The sequence below is a fragment of the Molothrus aeneus genome, chromosome 18 (genome assembly GCF_037042795.1).
Source record: "Molothrus aeneus isolate 106 chromosome 18, BPBGC_Maene_1.0, whole genome shotgun sequence".
NCBI lineage: Eukaryota > Metazoa > Chordata > Aves > Passeriformes > Icteridae > Molothrus > Molothrus aeneus.
In genome coordinates, this window is record NC_089663.1 from 2951311 (window position 1) to 2969468 (window position 18158).

At 44.7% G+C, this 18158-nt stretch overlaps 1 protein-coding gene across 1 annotated transcript in view; it reads right to left on the minus strand.

The window, feature by feature from the left end:
• The window catches only part of BCR (BCR activator of RhoGEF and GTPase), a 94096-nt gene extending 77393 nt beyond the window's left edge, over positions 1-16703 (minus strand). The window contains exon 1 of the mRNA XM_066562195.1: positions 14696-16703. Within this exon, the coding sequence (XP_066418292.1) occupies positions 14696-16205 (1510 nt within the window). The 5' untranslated portion in view covers positions 16206-16703. The remainder of the gene's footprint in view (positions 1-14695) is intronic.
• Between the last annotated feature and the right edge of the window lie 1455 nt (positions 16704-18158).

Here is an 18158-nt window from a genome sequence, read left to right on the forward strand (position 1 = left end):
TTGTTTGGTTGGTTACATAAAAGAAGATGTGGTCACCAGTATGGTTCTTTATCATCCAAATACTGCAGCAAAGGCCAACAAAAAGGCAGCAGAGCACAGTGACTCGGGCCCTTTAGGCCTTATCCACTGCAGTGCTCTACCAAAAACAGTGACAAGAAAGGTGAAACCACACTGATCTAACCAGCACAGGCAAGATGAGAGGGGCCAAAGGTAATTTAGCATTGATGATACCACCTCACATCATGGATGAGATGTAGGCAGTAAGTTCTAGAACCAAAACTGAAGTCCAGGGTCAAGATCCCAGCCTATGATCTGTAGATGATTAGGACAAAGAAACCCCTCAGTTTCCCTGGAGGACAGGGAATGTACCCACATTTCTGAAACACCTGCAGATCCCAAGAACAAGTAAGTCCCTATCATTACAGCAGTGCAAGAGAATATATGGAAAGAAACCCCCAGTTTTAACAGTGTGTATCCTGCTTCTTTCATGCAGACCATTTCAGACTGAGTTTTCTACTCCCCACGTCAGGTACAGGATCCCTATGGCTTAAAAAAATGCACCATCTCCAATTCTGCACATTGCAACATAAAATGACAAATCACCCTTTTAAAAGTAAATAACTGACCCTAATCACAAGTCTCACACAGATTTTCATACTATTAAAACTCTATTTCAATATACTTAGAACAAACCCCAGGACTCTCTAAGCACAGGACTTCTACCATCCTTAACACTCTTCCTTTCTCCAGGCCTGCTTCTCTGAAAAACATTCACCCACCCAATTTTTGCCTTATCAGGAACCTGCTACATTCCAAAGGGCTGTGCTCAAGGTTGTAATGTTCTTTTCCAGGCATTTTGCTGACTGTTTCACTGCCAAACACTGCCCTTTCCAGGATGTACTTTTCTGCAAGAACTCCAAATTTGAGCCATTTCAAGAGGGCTGCACAGCATTGCTGACACAAAGTAGACTGCTGTTTACCTCAATCAAAGACAAAAACTGTGTCACTTTGTGTATTTTTAAAAGCAAGAATTAATAATTGATATTTGCCTCACACAGTCCTTTGCTCCCAAAGCAAATGAAGCCAAAGAGACTCATTCAGTGGTACAGCTGCCCCTGGGGTGAGCCACTGCACACCTGCAGGCTGTGCAAGGAGGGGAAGAGAAGAACAGGGAAAAAACCATGAGTTTGCCCTTGTAACAAGGTGCTGAGCCCTGGCAGAGCAAGGAGACTTTCTGAGCACTGCCTGAGAGCCTGAGTTGTAGACAGCACAGGGTTCAACAGCAGGAATGGTTTGCTACCCCCAGTTTTCCCCTACAAACAGCAACTCCTCCCCACTGCCTACAGCACTGGCTGACATCTCCCAGGCACACTTGGTGTGCACACACAGGACACACTCTGACAGGTTTCATTTGGAGCCATCTTCAAGGACATACTAAAACAATGCAGTCAAATCCACTTAAAGACCCAACAGAGTATCAGAATAAACCTGTTAAAAGGATTATTCTACATAAGAGTTGATTTCTACAACAGTTGCATTTGTTGTAAAAGCCCTTTAAATGAATACGAGCTGAGGAAATCACCTTGGGGCTGAGGCAGAGCAGCAGCCAAGAACAAGAAATCAGCTATTTTCAAAGGTTCTAGAGAAGAGAACCAGAGCCAGCTCTGCTGAGCTGCTCCAAGTGCCTCAGATAGTAATCCTATTTCGGGAATATAGGGACTGCTCCGGGCTCAGTGAGTCAGCAGGGTGGGGCAGTTCTTTCCCATGTTTGTGGACTGAACAGGAACAGAAAAAGCAAAAGAAGCTGGAAGCCAGAAATGTAGCACCTGGCTGGTGCAAAGGCAGGAATTCAGCAGAGTTGAGGCAGAAGAGTTCACAAATCTCTGCAGAGCCAGCAGTCACAGGTAAAAATAGAAGTCTTATCTGGGAGTCACATAAGCATTCAAAATTAAACTGAACAGAGAAACTGTAAAGATGTTTCAATGCTGGAAGCTCCAGGCATTTTCTCCTAGTGGTGACTCTTGCCCTCTCCTTGTTCAAGACTGAGCTTTTTAAGCAAATCACACCATCTGACAGAAATCTTAGTTGCATTATTAGGCTAGGACATGACATTTTATATTTCAAAGCAAACAAACGTAAGAAAGCCTACAAATGACCTCTAAAACTCCACTTTCCCAAAAACACTCACAAAGGGAAAATATTCACATAGTCGTAAGATGTAATTCTACAGATGTGTCATCACAGTAATTACATCCTAAAAAATGACATTAAATCTTAGCCCACGAACACTCACACACACAGAGAAAGCAAACACAAGTTACTGAGGGAGGTCCACTCACCTCTAAAAGCTGTGCTGACCTGGCATCCCTCCTGTGCTCCTTTCAGATGATGCATGACCTAAACATCCTTTTGGCAGAAGCTGGTCACCTTTTTAAGTCTTAGTAAAAACTAGTAATTGTATCTTTTCTTCCATTTTCTCCTGGTCATAACCAGTCAAAGTATTTGCTGATGTAATAATTGAAACCACAAAGTACTTATGTAGGCAACTGAAAGGGGAGTCACTCATACAGAAAATGGATGTCATCAGGCATATGCAGTCACAGAGCCACATTTTCAGGCATCATGTCACCAGGATGTCATCAGGTCTGTCTTACTGCAAATACTGCCATTTTCACTCCTACCATTCCATTTGGATTTATTCTACAAAGCAATTTTTAATATCTGCAAGCTCTCAAGCAGCCTTTACTCATTCATGCTCTGCCAGCAGCAGAAACAAGGCATCTTCCTGGGGAACAGGTATTCTGCTCAAAGGACACCCCAAACCTCTTTGTGAAACCCCAAAGCAGCTGGAGAGTCCTAAGTGAAATTGCTGAAGTTAAACAAGACTTCTCAGCATTAATGTTCCATTGTTATTTGAATTAACAGCTCTGGAGTCACAGGGGACTGGGGCTTTAAGTGTAAATTGTCTTTCATGGCATTACACTCTGCCCCACCACCATCAGTTACTGCTCCTCCAGCAACATTTGTAGGAGCATAGATGATGATCCAAGCTTACAGGGGGTTTGTGCTTTGGTTGGGTGAGTTTTGTGATTTTTGTTTGATTGATTTTGGCTCCGAAAAAACCAAACAAAACCCCCAAAAATGCCTCAGACAAATTCCCTGATCCAGTTCCCAGCGTGCAGCCAGAAATGAGCAGTTGTTGGCACGGCTGACAGGGCAGCAGGTCACAGCATGAGGCTTTAGCACCAGAGACAATTTAAATCAAGATTTAGCCTCAAGGGGCATAATAAGAAAATACTGGAAGACATACACAGATACATGCTGTAAAACAAGGCAGCTCGTGCTCCAAATTTTAAGCAAATAAACCAAAAGAAGGAAGAAGTAGAAAACCCAGAGATTAACACATAAGGAGCAAGAACAGCCAGAGGCAAAAGCCCCAGATTCTGAACTTATTTACTTAGAGAGGAAACTGAATGAGTTAATATGAGCACAGAATTCAGTAGAAAAAAGGAAATAGTGGAAGCAAGCATCTGAATTGTAGAAATCAGGGAAAGGGCAAGCCCTCCAGCAACAGAACTCAGGTTTTCTCCACTGGGTTTTGGTTTTTTTGGTCTTGTTTTTTGACAGTATTTTCCCTTAAAAGTTAAACATGGATACAAAACAATTTCTAACACATACCTAAAGAGGAAGTTAATCAATTTACTAACTAAAGCATGGATCCAGGAGAAATGCACCAAATTTGATTCCAGTACACTAGAGCTCACCCAGTTCTGCTAAAACCCTGAGTTTCAACAACTCAAAAGACTGAGCTGCATATTTCCTCATTAACACACTTGGAAATTTATTTATGCAAATCACTATATTAAGATAAAAGCTTGCTAGAAACCTAAGGCTGTTTTTCTTTTTAAGTTCCCTTTTCATTCTTTACATGTGTTTGGAAAAAAACTTGCAAATGACTCGTTTCCTTACAAACTAAAAAACACAACCACAAAGCAACCAATTATTAAAGACTATTAAACAAGCCTGTTTCAATGTGCATCAGCCCTACATGGCAAGTGTCTATTAATGGGAAAAGCAGTTTTAGCATCAGAATGCTTCCTTAACCAGATGTTGGTCTAATTACAAGGAAAAGCTCCTTATAAAGTTTAGGTAGAACTCTCTAAATTTGCTTGTATCTTTGCATATACATTGAAACCAGTCTGAAACACCTATATAGAGAATAAAATATTCAAGTTAAAAATTCTTCCTCTTCAGATTCTCCTTGTGCACATAAATATTCACAACACATTTATGTAACAGATAATCAGGTCTCCTTCTTTGCTTTAAGTGGAGATACTCAGACTTCTAACATGCTCAGGAATGGAGGACACTAACTGGAGGAAGATGTGTAACCCTTTATCTGCAGTAGAAATTTCATTATGTTTACCTATCAGCACAGAACAAAGCAGAGCTTAGATCACATTAGTCCGTGCTTCAGTTTGAGCAGAGACCACAACAAATTATGTCTAGGTCAGTGCTCAAGGCTGAGTGAATTTGGGGTAGCCAAGGTCAGGCCTAGGGCAGGTTTGCTGAGCGCACAGGACAGGTCAGTGCCACGGAACAGCCCCATCCCAGCAGGGTGTGACAGCCCCAGCTGCCTGCACACAATGGCCCAGCACAGAGGGAGGCACCTTCTGCTGGTGTCTCAGGCACTGCACAGACATAACACACAGATTTTTCTCTCCATGAATCCTGAAAAAGCCCTACCTAACCAGAACTCATTCTGAGAGAGTCCCAGCTCAGAGGATTGGGCAAACTGGAAAGAAGAAAATATTTTGTTATTTTGATGTAAATATCATTTTCTCACTCTGTCAGGCCATTTTCCCCTTTAGGATGGCAGATGCAGGATGGCTAAAAGAATTATTAAATAAAGTAAAAATGCTTTCCAAATTTCATTAGGGTTTCCATAGCACCTAACCAGGAGGCATGGCAGATACATATGGCCAGCTAACACAGCTCTCCAAGAGGTACAAGACATTTCAAAACAAAATTACAGTTTTGAACTGCTTGCCCAGCACAGCTCAGCCACATCAGTGTTGCTACTGAAACAGCACAACCTGCATGCATGTCAGTTTTAAAACATTTATAATCTAAGCCTGTGAAGACACTATCAGTGCTTTTGAAGTCAGAGCTCAAATTCAAACTTCAAAACCCAAGTATCTTGGGAAATGCTGGTTCAGGTAGTTACATAGAAACAAACAGCTACTGCTGAGGAGCTTCACTCACAGCAAACCAGTCACAGAATTCTCCTGGCATCAGGAAAACCTCAGTCAAGTCTTTCCAAAGACACTGTTGGAGGTCTCAAAAGTAGCCACTGGCATTTTCAACTATTACAAAAACAAAAAACAATAATCCAAGCAAAAAAACCCAATCGACCAATCGTGTTAAGTTCTCCTGCTCCTTCCTTGTTACTTACTCCAAATGCATACCCTCTTTCCTAATATTTTTCCTACTGAGAACACTGACCCTTTCAGCAATACAGAGAAACTGGTAATAGCAAGTTGACTTCAGCTCTGTGACTGCACATTTCACTCAGTGCATACAGAAGATGCAAAATCAATTTGGATTAGGAAGGGTCAAAGTGATGCTTAAATCCTATGTAAATATTTCTATATAAAGCAGTGTGGTTTCTCAAGAATACAAAAGAAAAGGCTTATGGGTTTGTGGAACTGCTCAGCTGTGCTCAGGAGGACCTTCAAGAAATTCAGCAAGTGCCTCTCCAAAGCCTAAATGGGTGCAGTGACAGGTCTGCATTCTCTGCATTGTGTGTGCAAACATCACTCAACAACACAGGGAAGTGAAAAATAATTGTCTGCACTGTGGCCTCATATAAATTCATAAGATATGAGAGACCTGCTTTCACATGGAGCAGAACCCAGCCCTCATCTGAATGGCAAGAGCACCAGACCATGCAAACCATCTCAAAATGGCAATCAGTCTCTCATCCTTGTCATGCAGTACAGATCAATTCAAGAAGGCAGTCAGGCCTGTAGCTCAATACACCCCCTGAACACCAAAGGAAAACCAGGGAATTTCCTTGGTCCCTATCCTCTGAAAAGGACCTGAAAAGGATGGGGACCATCAGCCAGGTCTGCCAATGGCCCTTCTGACAGCAAAAAACTGAACTGTGGAATAAATGTAAGACAGCAGATGGTTTCTGGGTTCCTTGTTGAGCTGAGCACACACTGGCTCTTCTGGATATACTCAAGGACTAAACAGAATCCTCCTGGTCACACACCAGCCCCTCACCTGATCACACACATGCTTATCATGAGTTCTGTTAGAGCAGCATCTGCCTCTGGGCCCATTACAGTCACAGGTTTCAAGGGGAAGAGGGCAAGAGCAGACAGTGGGGAACACAAATGAGTTATTCAGTATTCTTCATTCCCCTGAGTAAGTTCCTTGGGAGAGATGCCAATGGAGAAAAGGCTGAACAAAAGATTCACCCAAACAATTATTCAGGTGACTTTTAAGCCCAATGTATTGCTCACATTAAGTGCACCAGCTTTCTGTCAGAGTCAGAAGCGGCTCCTGAGGGCCCCTGAGGATCTTGCTTTTGTGAGCTGAGAGGTTCTTGTTCCAGCTTAGGAAGCCCTTGGGACAACACTCTGGATCTGACTAAAACATTCTCCTCCTGATACCCATTTACCCCAGCCCAGAGCCACAGATGATCAATACTAGAACTAGAGAAGTGGTGTATGTCCCCAGGCTACAGAGACTATTTTCATCTGACAGCCTGTCAGATTCTTCTTCCTCCTTGCAATTCAGATTTCACTCATCAGCTTTCTAAGAAAACCAAGGAAAGTAAAACAGGGAATGGACTGTAAGATGTGCTCTCCTCACTGCAGCCACTGATGGAGTGTGCAGGATGATGCCCATCACCTACACAGGAACCTTCAATCCCAGCTAAGCACTGGCTTTGGTACCCATCACAATCAGGCTTAGGTGGGAGAACTGCAAGAGAATTTTGCAACTGGGCATTCTCTGCTGACCAATCTAGAAATCCAAATAAGTTATTGATACAGCTGGCAAACACCGATTTATTCATCCAAATACCATGATTTCCTCCAAGACAGTTGAGGCATTACTGTGTTTTCTCAGAACCATGTCAGTGATTTCATCCCTGTCAGACTGACAGGTCCAACAACCACCTCAGGAGAGTGTAAAGCAAAAGTGTCCTACCCAGGGAAGGGACTCCCATACTCGTTCTACCTGAAAGAATCCAAACAGAGGGGACAGTTTATAGAAGTGACAGGCAAGGACAGGGGAATCCAAGGCATCCAAGTCTCCCAACAGTGATCTACTGTTCTGAGCATATTCTTTTCTGAAACCTCATGTCATAATGTCACTTCAAGCCACAAATATAAAAAATTTCCGGAGCAGCTCTAGGTTAGCAGGAAGCAGAACTGAAAATGAGGCAGTGAATTATGAGCTGAGGCAGCTGGACCAAGAGGCACAGAAACAAGTGTTGTGTGCCTTGGCTCACTGCAAGCACCATAACCCAACTCCTCTGGGACACCCTGAGCCCAGCCCTGCTGGGCAGTCGTACCCTGCCATGTCACTGCCCTGCAGCAAATCAGTGCTGGGTTTGTGTGTGACACCTCCCTGCTGACACACACCAATTACATTCCCTTGTTAGCAGCTCAAATACACTTGGAGCCTGATGCTCCAGGGAACAAGGTATTTTCCTTCAGAACAGATTAGCCCAGGAAGCTGCTGGCCCATTTCAAAGGAACACACAGATGTGGCTGTAGGCAACTGAGGCATTTGTTGCTTTTTGGTGGCTTTTTGTGTTGAGTCTCTTAAAACTGATCTAACAACAGCCTGCTCCAGCCTCACCCATCTTGTGGGTTAAAATGGGCACTCCTTCCTTAGCTCTGCAGCCAGAGTACATAATTGCTGATAACAGAATAGCTGATAAATACCCCAGCAGAGAAGGAGCTGCATTGCAGTGTGGAGTCTAGAATATTCTGGAGCTCTTAAGAAGTAAACACACACAGTGAGCCAAGGCTGCACAGTGCACTTCTCCACACCTCGAGGAGAGGAGCTGGAGTCCAAGCACACAAGTTACTCACTATTAACTAACTCCTCCTACCAGGGCTGCCTGCTTAGATTTCAGCTAATACTGTGTGATCCACAGCAGCCTGCCATAGCTGCTACTGTGCTGCTGTCACAGACCAATCTGCAAGTAATTTGTGGATTTTGGATACTTCAGAATTTGTGCAGAAGCTCCTGAAGAGGAGGAGGTGGTTTTGAGGGTTTTAAAAAAATATATTATTTTTAAAAGAAAGAAGGTTGTGGTGGATCTACTCTTCTCCTCCACAAGATAAAATAAATAATATTTTTCTAAAAATACCACCCCGCCCAGTAGTAACAGAGATTGCTGAAATGACTGAAAATAACAAAATAAAAGGTAACAACTATGCAAAAGGCCTGTAATACCAACAGGCACAATTCAGTAGTACAAACCAACACACTGAACTGTAGCAATTCACACTTCCTACAGGGCAGTCCTCACACAGATACTCCACGAGCATCTGTGTAGCCACGAGCAACTAACTTGACTGCAGCTGCCACATTTGGGCAGAGACTCCAATTACATTTGCAATAATCTGATTACTACACGAGCCATAACCTGGTTAAGAAAGGGTCTCAGAGATACCATTTTGGCACTTAGGAAGAAGACAAGGAGAGGGAGACATGCTTTGTTGTTTCAGTAACAGACAGATCTGCAAATTGAGCCAGATTTTGTGACAGAAATACAACACATTGTCCTACACAGGACACTTTTACTATTTAAAACACATACAGTACAATTTGAAAATAAAATTAGAGGAGTTATGGATCTGTAAAACTGTCTCAGTAGAAGGACAGACCAACATTCAAGGATTTACTTACAGCTTATGGTTACTTTCCTATCACTTGTAATTCAAAGATATGATCAGGAAAGCAATCCACTTTGTCATCAGTGAGCTGGCCAAAACCTGCTTTGTAACCCAAGACACTCCAATTGGTGCTTTGGAAGTCCTTCATTCATGTGCTCTCACCCAAAGTAATCCATGCCAGCATTTCTCCAGTCACTTGCAGCCTGCCCCTCCATCCATCTGCCATTCAACCTGGACTGGAACACCATTTCTTTTCCTACACGTGCCAGCAAAAGATTACTTATATTTCACCAGGGGAAGAACAGGATCAGACCCTTATTATTCTTTCCATGCTTATCTGACTGAGCAGAACAAATCAAAGAGGAGACAGTTAAAAAAAAACCCAAACTGCTGGTCTTGGTTTCTCTGGGGAAAAGCAAGCTCCAGATAAGCTGTGCCTCCAATCAACACTCTGATTTTCAATATGCTTCCCTGTGGTAATTGAAATGGAGCAATTCTCAAACAGCTTGCCAAGTCTCACCTCATTAACCTTTATGGACTGACCTCCAAAATTCCTTGAAGCTGAAATACAGGTCCCCCTTGCCTCTGCACGATGGCTGTTTACCCCTAAGAGGCTGGGGAGCAGGGGAGGGCATTAGAGAGCAAACTGCTAAACATGCTAGAACTGGAAGAAGAATTGTTTCCAGCCTGTTCCTGGGGCCCAAACCTTCACAGGCTTCGGCCTCCTGTATTGGCCCTTCTTTCAGGTAGCCTTCAAAGCCAAATTTGGATTACAAATCACACCCCCCACGCACAACACTTCTTTTAAGAGTCAGTATATAGCTCTAGTATGGTGCCCAGTAGTCAAAAATAAGCATTTCCTAACCCACACTTGAAGGTTTAGCAAATTTTCTAATTAAATCTTATTTTTCTTTCATCCCAAATCTGTTACTTAGGATGCCTCCTTGCCATTGAACTCATTTTATTACTTTTGCTCAGATCTCAGTGAAACTTCCTGGTGGCAGTGAAAAGCAAGCTGTCCACGAAGGAGTGACTGAACACAGCACTTGGCATTTTATCCAAATATCCAAACCTGAGATCTTAGACAAATGGAAACACTTAGGAAAAATGCTAGAGCAATCAGTTCCACAAATTAGCAAGCTCTTAACTTTCTTTTTCTCAGCATTAGCACAAGATAGCATAACTCTAAGAATTAAGAATATAATGTTCCCGTTTTGCACCCTGGAGGCCTGTCCAGCTGAGGGGACACCAGCAGTCTCCAGGGCTCCCCAGTAGCAGACAACTCCTGTGTGGATTGGTTTACACTCCCACTTCAAAGGTAGGTGGCTTTGTGACTGCAGAAATACCTGATCTAGGGGGAACATAAGAAAAAATAAAATCTGTCTACATGCTACTATTTCTGGTAGGCCTGAGGTAAACATCAGCAACTCTCTGTGGAAGAAGGAACAAAACAAACAATTCAGAGTCCACTATAGTCACTGGGGACATAAAGCAGCTCTGTGGATTCCATTAAGCTCTGCTGTAGGGAAAGAGAAATCTGGAAGAGAAAGAGAGGGAGCTCTTCACTTCCCCAGACTAAGAGGGGAGTGGTAGTGCAAGCATCCTGATAATCTCCAAAATCTCAAAAGCCACTAAAATACTGAAAAGCACAGCAGGGTGGGGGGTTGCATTTAAACAGCATCTTGGCATCAGTGCTCCTAGGAAATCACTGCTCATCACAGGAAAGAATTAAAACATGTTTAAGAAGTAATAGCAAAATGAACTACACAAGTGTCAGGAACATTTAAATTGCATTATTGATCCAATGTAAGTCACAGATGGAAAGAAGGACCTACGGCCAGCAGGCCTTAAAATTAACAAGCAATCTGCACATTATAAAAGTTCCTGCATTTCAGCTCCTCAGAAGGAAGACTCTCTACAGTGGACTGAAGTCTGCCCCAGCTGCTCAAAGGGAAGTTGTGCTTCTGAACAACAGCAACAGGACTTGCATGTTTCCTCAGGAGTCCGCAAAATCCCACTAAGAACTTTTCAAACTACATCTCAAAACTAAAATTCACAGGATACAAGAGTTAAGAAACTTGTCTAAGATCTCAGAAGATGCAAATAACTCAAGAAGCAAACCCTTCAGAAACTGGTACAGAGTAAGGTCCTCCCATGATGACACACTACATGATTTCTTGGGGTTTTACAAGTAAGTAGTGTCCAGTTTGCCTTAAAAGCAGGAAATTCAGATGCCTGCCTATCTGGTCAGGCATTCAAGGCACACAAAAACTGAAGAACCTTCAGCTCTAGGTAAGCAGGAGTTTTAAAATGGCCTTCTGTTGACATAACAGGATTTGCAGTTCACATGCACAAATTCCACTGCTCCTTCCCTTCTCTACAATAAACTCACTAAAAAATAGGGAACGTTCCATGCTCTCCAAAAGGGACATTCAGAACTCCCACGTTTAGCAGAGGCTAAAATAAGTAAAAGCTCACTCCAATGGAATTAAATGACACATATCCCCAAACTGACCTCAGATTGAGCACAGAGGTGGCTGGGGGCTGTCTGGAGCAAGAGCCTGGCACAGCTCTCAGAGCACCACCAGGTGTTCTCACGTGAACAGAGTTAGTCTGGGGCACCTTGAGGGAGGGAGGCAGCTGTGCAGGTAAATATGAGTTATGTGGACTCCAGAAAGTTTCCATGTTCTTATGCAGACAGATAAAATCATTTCACACAGAGTGACAACACTGATTTATGCAGCAAGCTCCAAAGCCAAGCAACAGCTCCAGTGTGCTCTTCATTAACAAAGTGCTGTTAATTAAAAACTGTCCCAGCTGAGGCCATTGCAGGAGTTCATTGCTCCATAACAGTACTGTACAACTTTCCCCTTGACCATAAGCAGAAATGCACAATGGGTGGCTTTTCTCATGTCTATTCCTGCAACTAATGTTTAACAGAAGGCAGAATTTTCAAAATCTTGTTCTTTCTTCACAATCATAGTCAAGATATTCAAGCTTAATGCAAAGTTAAGATTTTTTTTTTCTATTCCCACTACAGGAAATTAGTGATACATAATTAATCCTAATATCAATATCTTTGCCCAGGCTTCATTAAGTACATTTAATAGAAAGTACAGCTATTACCAAATCTCAACCCTGAAGCTCTCATGCTGCTCCTTGGAAAAAACTGAAAGCCTACTATACCTTGGACTGCTTTAATGTTTTTGATAGTCCACCTCCAAAAACCCAGATTCAAATTTTGGCTCAGACCCCATCCACTTGAGAGTTACATCCTTTTTTTGTAATACCAAACCAGGAAAACATCACTTAACTGTGAAGTCATGAAATAATTTGGACAGAACAGCATGTGTCTGCTGGCCAAGCTCAAGGTGCACTGGGACAGATCCAGATGGAAATTTCACACTGCACCTGTCCCCAGCACACTCAGCTTCACTAAGGGAAGAGGGATCAAAGGCAAAGCCACAAAACACAAAACAGTCTGAATACACAGGGAAGTCAAGTACTGTTGAATAAACCCCACTTGATGCTGATTAACATGCAGGCTGGCCAGAACCTACTGTGATTGAAACTTGCACTCTGTTCAAGCAAAACTTTAGGGAAGCCTGGCAGAAGCAGTGAGTGAACCACAGGTGCTGGAAAATCAGTCTGGATCTGTGAATGGCTTTGGTACCACGTGGGCATGGAGAACAGCCCGGATCAGAGCAGGGTAGCTGGGAATGGGAGCCAGCCAGATCATCACACACTGCTCTCTCAGGCCTTTTGTTTGGGTTATGAAAAGGAGGTGCTGCCAACTGGTTTCAGATCAGAATTCATCCCAATTGGGAAGGACAGAGAACTCCTATAAAATGATGCTCAGTAGAAATCAATCAGAAAGCCAGCCCTCCTGAAGGCATAAGCCTTCCTGGTTAAGTAAAAAGTTGCCACCAGCTAACGTGCAAGACAGTGCTGATTAGCCATCTGGTGAAAGTTCTGCTAAGCTTGCCATGTCACCCCCTGTGCTGAGGAAAGCAGAAGGTGGATCAGTTACATTCTGTCCTTGCCTGCAACGTGTGGTCATCCTTAGGAATAAGACACAAAGCTTTCCAGTGCATCCAGGAATTGTGAGTGTTCTGACTTTTCAGCTGCCTTTTTTTTAATCACTGCATCTCAGCTAAATTATTTAAAATAAAAATTACCTATTGCCTTTTTGAAAGCTGAATTCACCCTCAAGCTTTATCAACGTTTGTTATTTCTACCCCTTTGTTTCCTTCTCCAAGAACTGAAATTGCCAGGAGGCTTCCCAGTCATCTAAAGAGCATCAGTAAACAAGAGCAGAGACAGATGGCTGAGCTCAGTTCAAATGAGCACAAGACTCAGCTTCTCCCCTAAAACCCAGGAAGAATGCAGCAGTCCCAGAGAGAAAACAGGGATGTCCATCCAATCTGATAAGGGAGAAGTCACTGTGAGGAGGTGCAGAGCTTCCACGAACACTGAACATCCACTACAACTGCCCAGCCTTCCAATAACACAACAGGATAAGAGGATGGCAGCACAGCACAGCAGAGTTCTATCTCCATTGTTGCTCCCAAAAGTATTGCTGACAAAAGCAATCAGCAGGGAAAGTAAAGCCAGGCATCTCCTTCGAGCAGTTACTTCTGAGAAGTAATAGAGCAAACTCACAACCTAACTAACATCTCTGACAGGCCTCTGAAATCACCCAATACTACAGGAATTCAGTCCTATTGACAAATAACATGTTAATCCCTTATTAAAATGAGATATTCAAAGAGACGAAGAAAACCCATGAGAGAACTCACAGATTTGTAATTAAAGAAATCTATCAAAACAAACATTGCTATTTTCTTCATTCCTGGATTTGATTTTCATTTACTGCATAGGAGACTACAGGTGTTAGCACAAGATACTATTTACATTACAGGCCTTGCCTTGCTAAATAGGTTCAGACATCTACATGCATTCAAAAACTGCAGCTGAATTTTTACAATTCTTATATGCCTCTTCCACCTATAAACTCACTGTGATTCCACAGACACACCTGCATGCCTGAATAAGTTACATAAAAACAGATTCAAACATTGCCCATTCTTCCCCAAATGAAAAGTCTTATTCTGCTGAAACGTAGTTAACATTTCTCCCTCAGGGCTTCCTGATATTCCAAGTTCTTTCTTCACTCAGCGATAGCAGAAAGCTCCAAGAACAGAGCTGCACAATCATCACCTCCAATCAGCTCTAATTGAAGGCTGACACGAGACAGAATGAGAAACTAGCACTGCAATTAATACAGACAGGAAAAAAACAAGACTGTGGGAGCAGCATCATTATCGGTAAAGCTCTGGCAGAACCCTCAGGTTGTGGCTTGTTGGCACACTACCACCTCTGAGGTAGAGTTTAACTACTCCATAGGGCACAAATACGAGGGAGGGAATAAACTGGTGGTGAATTCACCACAAATGGTGAATACCTGGTGAACTTCTGGCCCCTTTTAGCTCAGTGTTCAGACTGAAACTTTAAGAAATTATTAACGTGGAACTCCATTGATCCTCTCAAAAGAAGTCTGAATCAAGGAATCCAGACTGAATTCCTAAAATGCAGTGTGACATACTTCTGTAGGATCTTCCTAAAACAGCAAAACTACAAATGAAACACAGAATTCTCACAGGAAACACTTGCCCCCTCACAGTGATTCACCCAGGGTCTCCCAATTCATTTCCAGGACGCCATTCCCTGCTCGATAGATGTAAAAGACCAAGCAAAAAGCTGGTACACACCTGTATCCCCGTGGAAACAGCTGTCCTGGTGACACCTCGCAGAGGGCAAATCTCCATCGCTGGGCCAGATCTGTCCTGTTTTTCGTACACCCACAATGGTGGCCTCAGACACGATGACCTGCTGCTGCCGGTGCCGCTTTTGAGACTGGGGGGTCGGTGGGCTGCTGCTGTCAAAGGACTGCTGGGAGTTCTGCGAGGGGGAGCGGCTTTTATCCCGATACATGCGGTACGTGGTGGGGCTGGGGGAGACGTGGCTGGACTGTCCTGAGGAGAAGTCTTCCTCACTGGAGGTAAGGTTCTCATTAGAGCTACAATCAGGAGTGTATCCTCCTCCAATGTCTTCAAAACTCCTGGGGGAATAAGATCTCCTGGGCCACGTGAGATGTTTTTCCTGGTCAGGTGGGCCCTGATTTCGCAGAATAGGTCCTTTTCCTTCTCCTTCCCCCATCATTCCACCAACGTAGATACTCTGATACGGCTGGAAGTCCATGGGCTGCCAAGGTGAGCGGTTGCTGCCGTTGGCATTAATCAGGTTATCTTTCAGAAACTTGGGGTTCAGTTCAGCATCCTCATATTCTCCATCATAGCCAAAGCTGCTCTCTGAGGACCTTCCCCTGTAGGCAGGCCTCTGGAACTCGCTGAAGCTGGGTACCATGTTAGAAGGGAGGGAGTGCAAAGACTTTTTGCGTTCCATTTGCATGGCTTGGCTGCCAAGGGAGCTTATTTTATCAGAAACATCTTTATCGTTGACCTTTACTAGACCCTTCTCGTGATGATACTCCATGTTCACATAAAAGGGCTTCTCAACAACGTCCTTGTTGTCACCAGAAGAGTGCGAATTCACCTTTTTCATTCTCTCAAAATTGGACCTTAAGGCTGCCACACTGGTGCTGTTCCCTCTCTCCTTAGGTTCAAATGATCCCTCCTTCTCAGCAGATCCCACCAGTCTGCGAGTGGAAGCCGATCTGTGTTTTGAAGGAGAGCCATCTGTATCACAGCGATTCTCCATGTCTTCTACAACTCTCTTCAGTTTCTCTTCACCGTAGTACTTACACCTGTCCTGCTCTCCTTCCCCGTGGTGGGGGCTGTCCAAAGGTGACAGGTCTGACCCATCACTCTGGGTAGACAGCTTCCGCATAGAGGGTATCCTGGGTTTGAACTTTTCCTCCCCGTGATGTGACTTGCTTTTTTCATATTCGTCTTGGTCAGCAGACTGGTGATGATGCAGGTCCTGGATCTGCTGCTCTGCACCCCCTTCAGGCAACTGAGAAACACGTTTAAAACCCCATCTCTGTCTATCATAGCTTTTTTTCTCCTTTGCCAGAAGAGTCTGCAGGTAAATCATGCGGAACCTCTCCTTATTAACCTCCATCTCCAGTCTCCGGATAGATGCTTTGCACATCTCCAGTTCCTGTTCAATGTCTCCCACAGATTTCAGCTCCATTTTAGGAGGCTCAGAGTCTGCAAATTGTGCTTTCCAAGCCTCTACAAACCCCACAGGGTCCACCATTTTGCATACGGGAGTAAGTAGAGAATACGAGAAGGAGGCTGGAGAGAAAGAGGTGGAAAGAAAAAACCAACCGGATCTCACATGTAGAAGCAGAAACAGCTCAGGCAGGGTCAACTCAGCGCGTCTCTTTCGCGGTCCATGCAGGGCACCGGGAGGCAGGCAGCAATCCTCTCTCGCAATCGTCTCTCGTCCCCGTCTCCTTCTGCTTCTGCCGGCTCCAGCCCCGCGTACGCTCGCTACTCTCTCCCCGGCATGACCGATCGTTTGCTGGCGAATAACAATGCTCCCACCCCGGCGATCCCCGAGCACTTCAAAGCGCGTGGACAAAGGAGCGGGCTCGGGGCGGGGGAGGGAAGGTAAATATCGCCCCCCACCCACCTCCTGTCGCCGCCGTCCTGGGCACGGTCCTCAGCGCGGCCACGCTCCGGAGCCCTCCGCTCCGCGCTGCCTCGGCAGCCCCCGTGTTGTGCTTTCTCTTTCTCTCTCCTCCTCTCCCCCTGCCCCTTTCCCTGTCTCCTCCTCCCGGCTATTGTGCTGCGCTCGGGGCGCACACGGTCCCCGCGCGGGCGGCGATGCGGCGGCGCGTCCCGGCCGAGCTCCGCCGCTACCCGGCGGTGCCCGAGCGCCCCGCGGCCCCGCGGGAGCCCCCCCGGCGGCGCAGCCCCCGCTGCCCAGGGCGGCCCATCGCGGCCCGGCTCCGGCGGCGCTGCGGAAGGGGAGGGGAGGGAAGGACCCGGCGCAGGCACTGACACGGCGCTGGGGCCTCTTAAAGGGGCAGCCGGGCCGGGGGAGCCGCGGGGGTGGGGGGGCCCAGCGCCTTCCTCACGGCTGCCCGTGAGACAAAGGCAAAGTCCTGAGCGGTCCCGGCCGCTCGCCCCTGCAGCCTGGGCATCCTCGCACCGTACGGACATGACCACAGCTAAGACTGATTGAGAACATGCCAAGCACACAGCCCTGTGTGCATAGGGAGGTATCCATTCCCGGCCATACAGCCGTGCCCTCATATATTATGTATAAACACCAGCACGTCTCCGTGCTCGCTCTTGTGTTCATAGCAAGGCTCTCCCCCAGGCATTGATGCAGCTCACCTTCAAAGGTCACGTTTTCCCCCACTCACGTAAGTGCTGGTTAGTAGCAGGCTTGTCAGTCCCTCAATCCTACCTTCCTTGCCAATAAATTATAAGCTGGATTTCAGAGATGGGCAACTGCTACTCCAAAATAACTCTGATACTGACAATATCAGTATTATTAATTACCTCATTTCAGAGATGGGCAACTGCTACTCCAAAATAACTCTGATACTGACAATAAAGGCTGCTTTGCTTGGGCATTAGTCTCACTTTCATCCTGTATATTATTTAGCCCCACACTTCACCTCTGGGTGAAGGGTGGCAAATGATTTAAACAGAATTCTGGCTACTAGATATTATCTTCCTTAAGAAATCACACCATCACACTTCCTCCTTAACCTTGCTTACAGCATGTGTCCTTTCCATATACTAATTCAACCTCTAAAAAAAGGGTAACAAGCAACCAAAGCTCCATCTTTCCTGTTTGGAGGACAGGCAAAGACAATATGGACCCCTCATATCCCCCATAAAACTGTTTCTTTCATGTTTCTGGTGAAGCATGTTTTTCTGGTACATGTTGTTAGAAAAGAGAGTGGGATATAGTTCTGATAAGAACTAATAAAATCCCATAGGAATGAAAAGCACAACTCCACAGGAGTAGCTCTCTTACCTTTGAGATATGTACTGTTTCAAAATCCATTAAACAGTTTTCCTCTCCATGCTTTTTTATATGCCAATGAAAATATTTTGGGGTACTTTCAGCTATATCACAAATGGCTACTCATATGTTCACTTTTGTATAGTCCATCCCTCTTGGTTTTGTTTCCTGGCTTTAACTGCTTTTCCTGCACTTGTTTCCTCAGCTTTTAACACAGAACAGGCT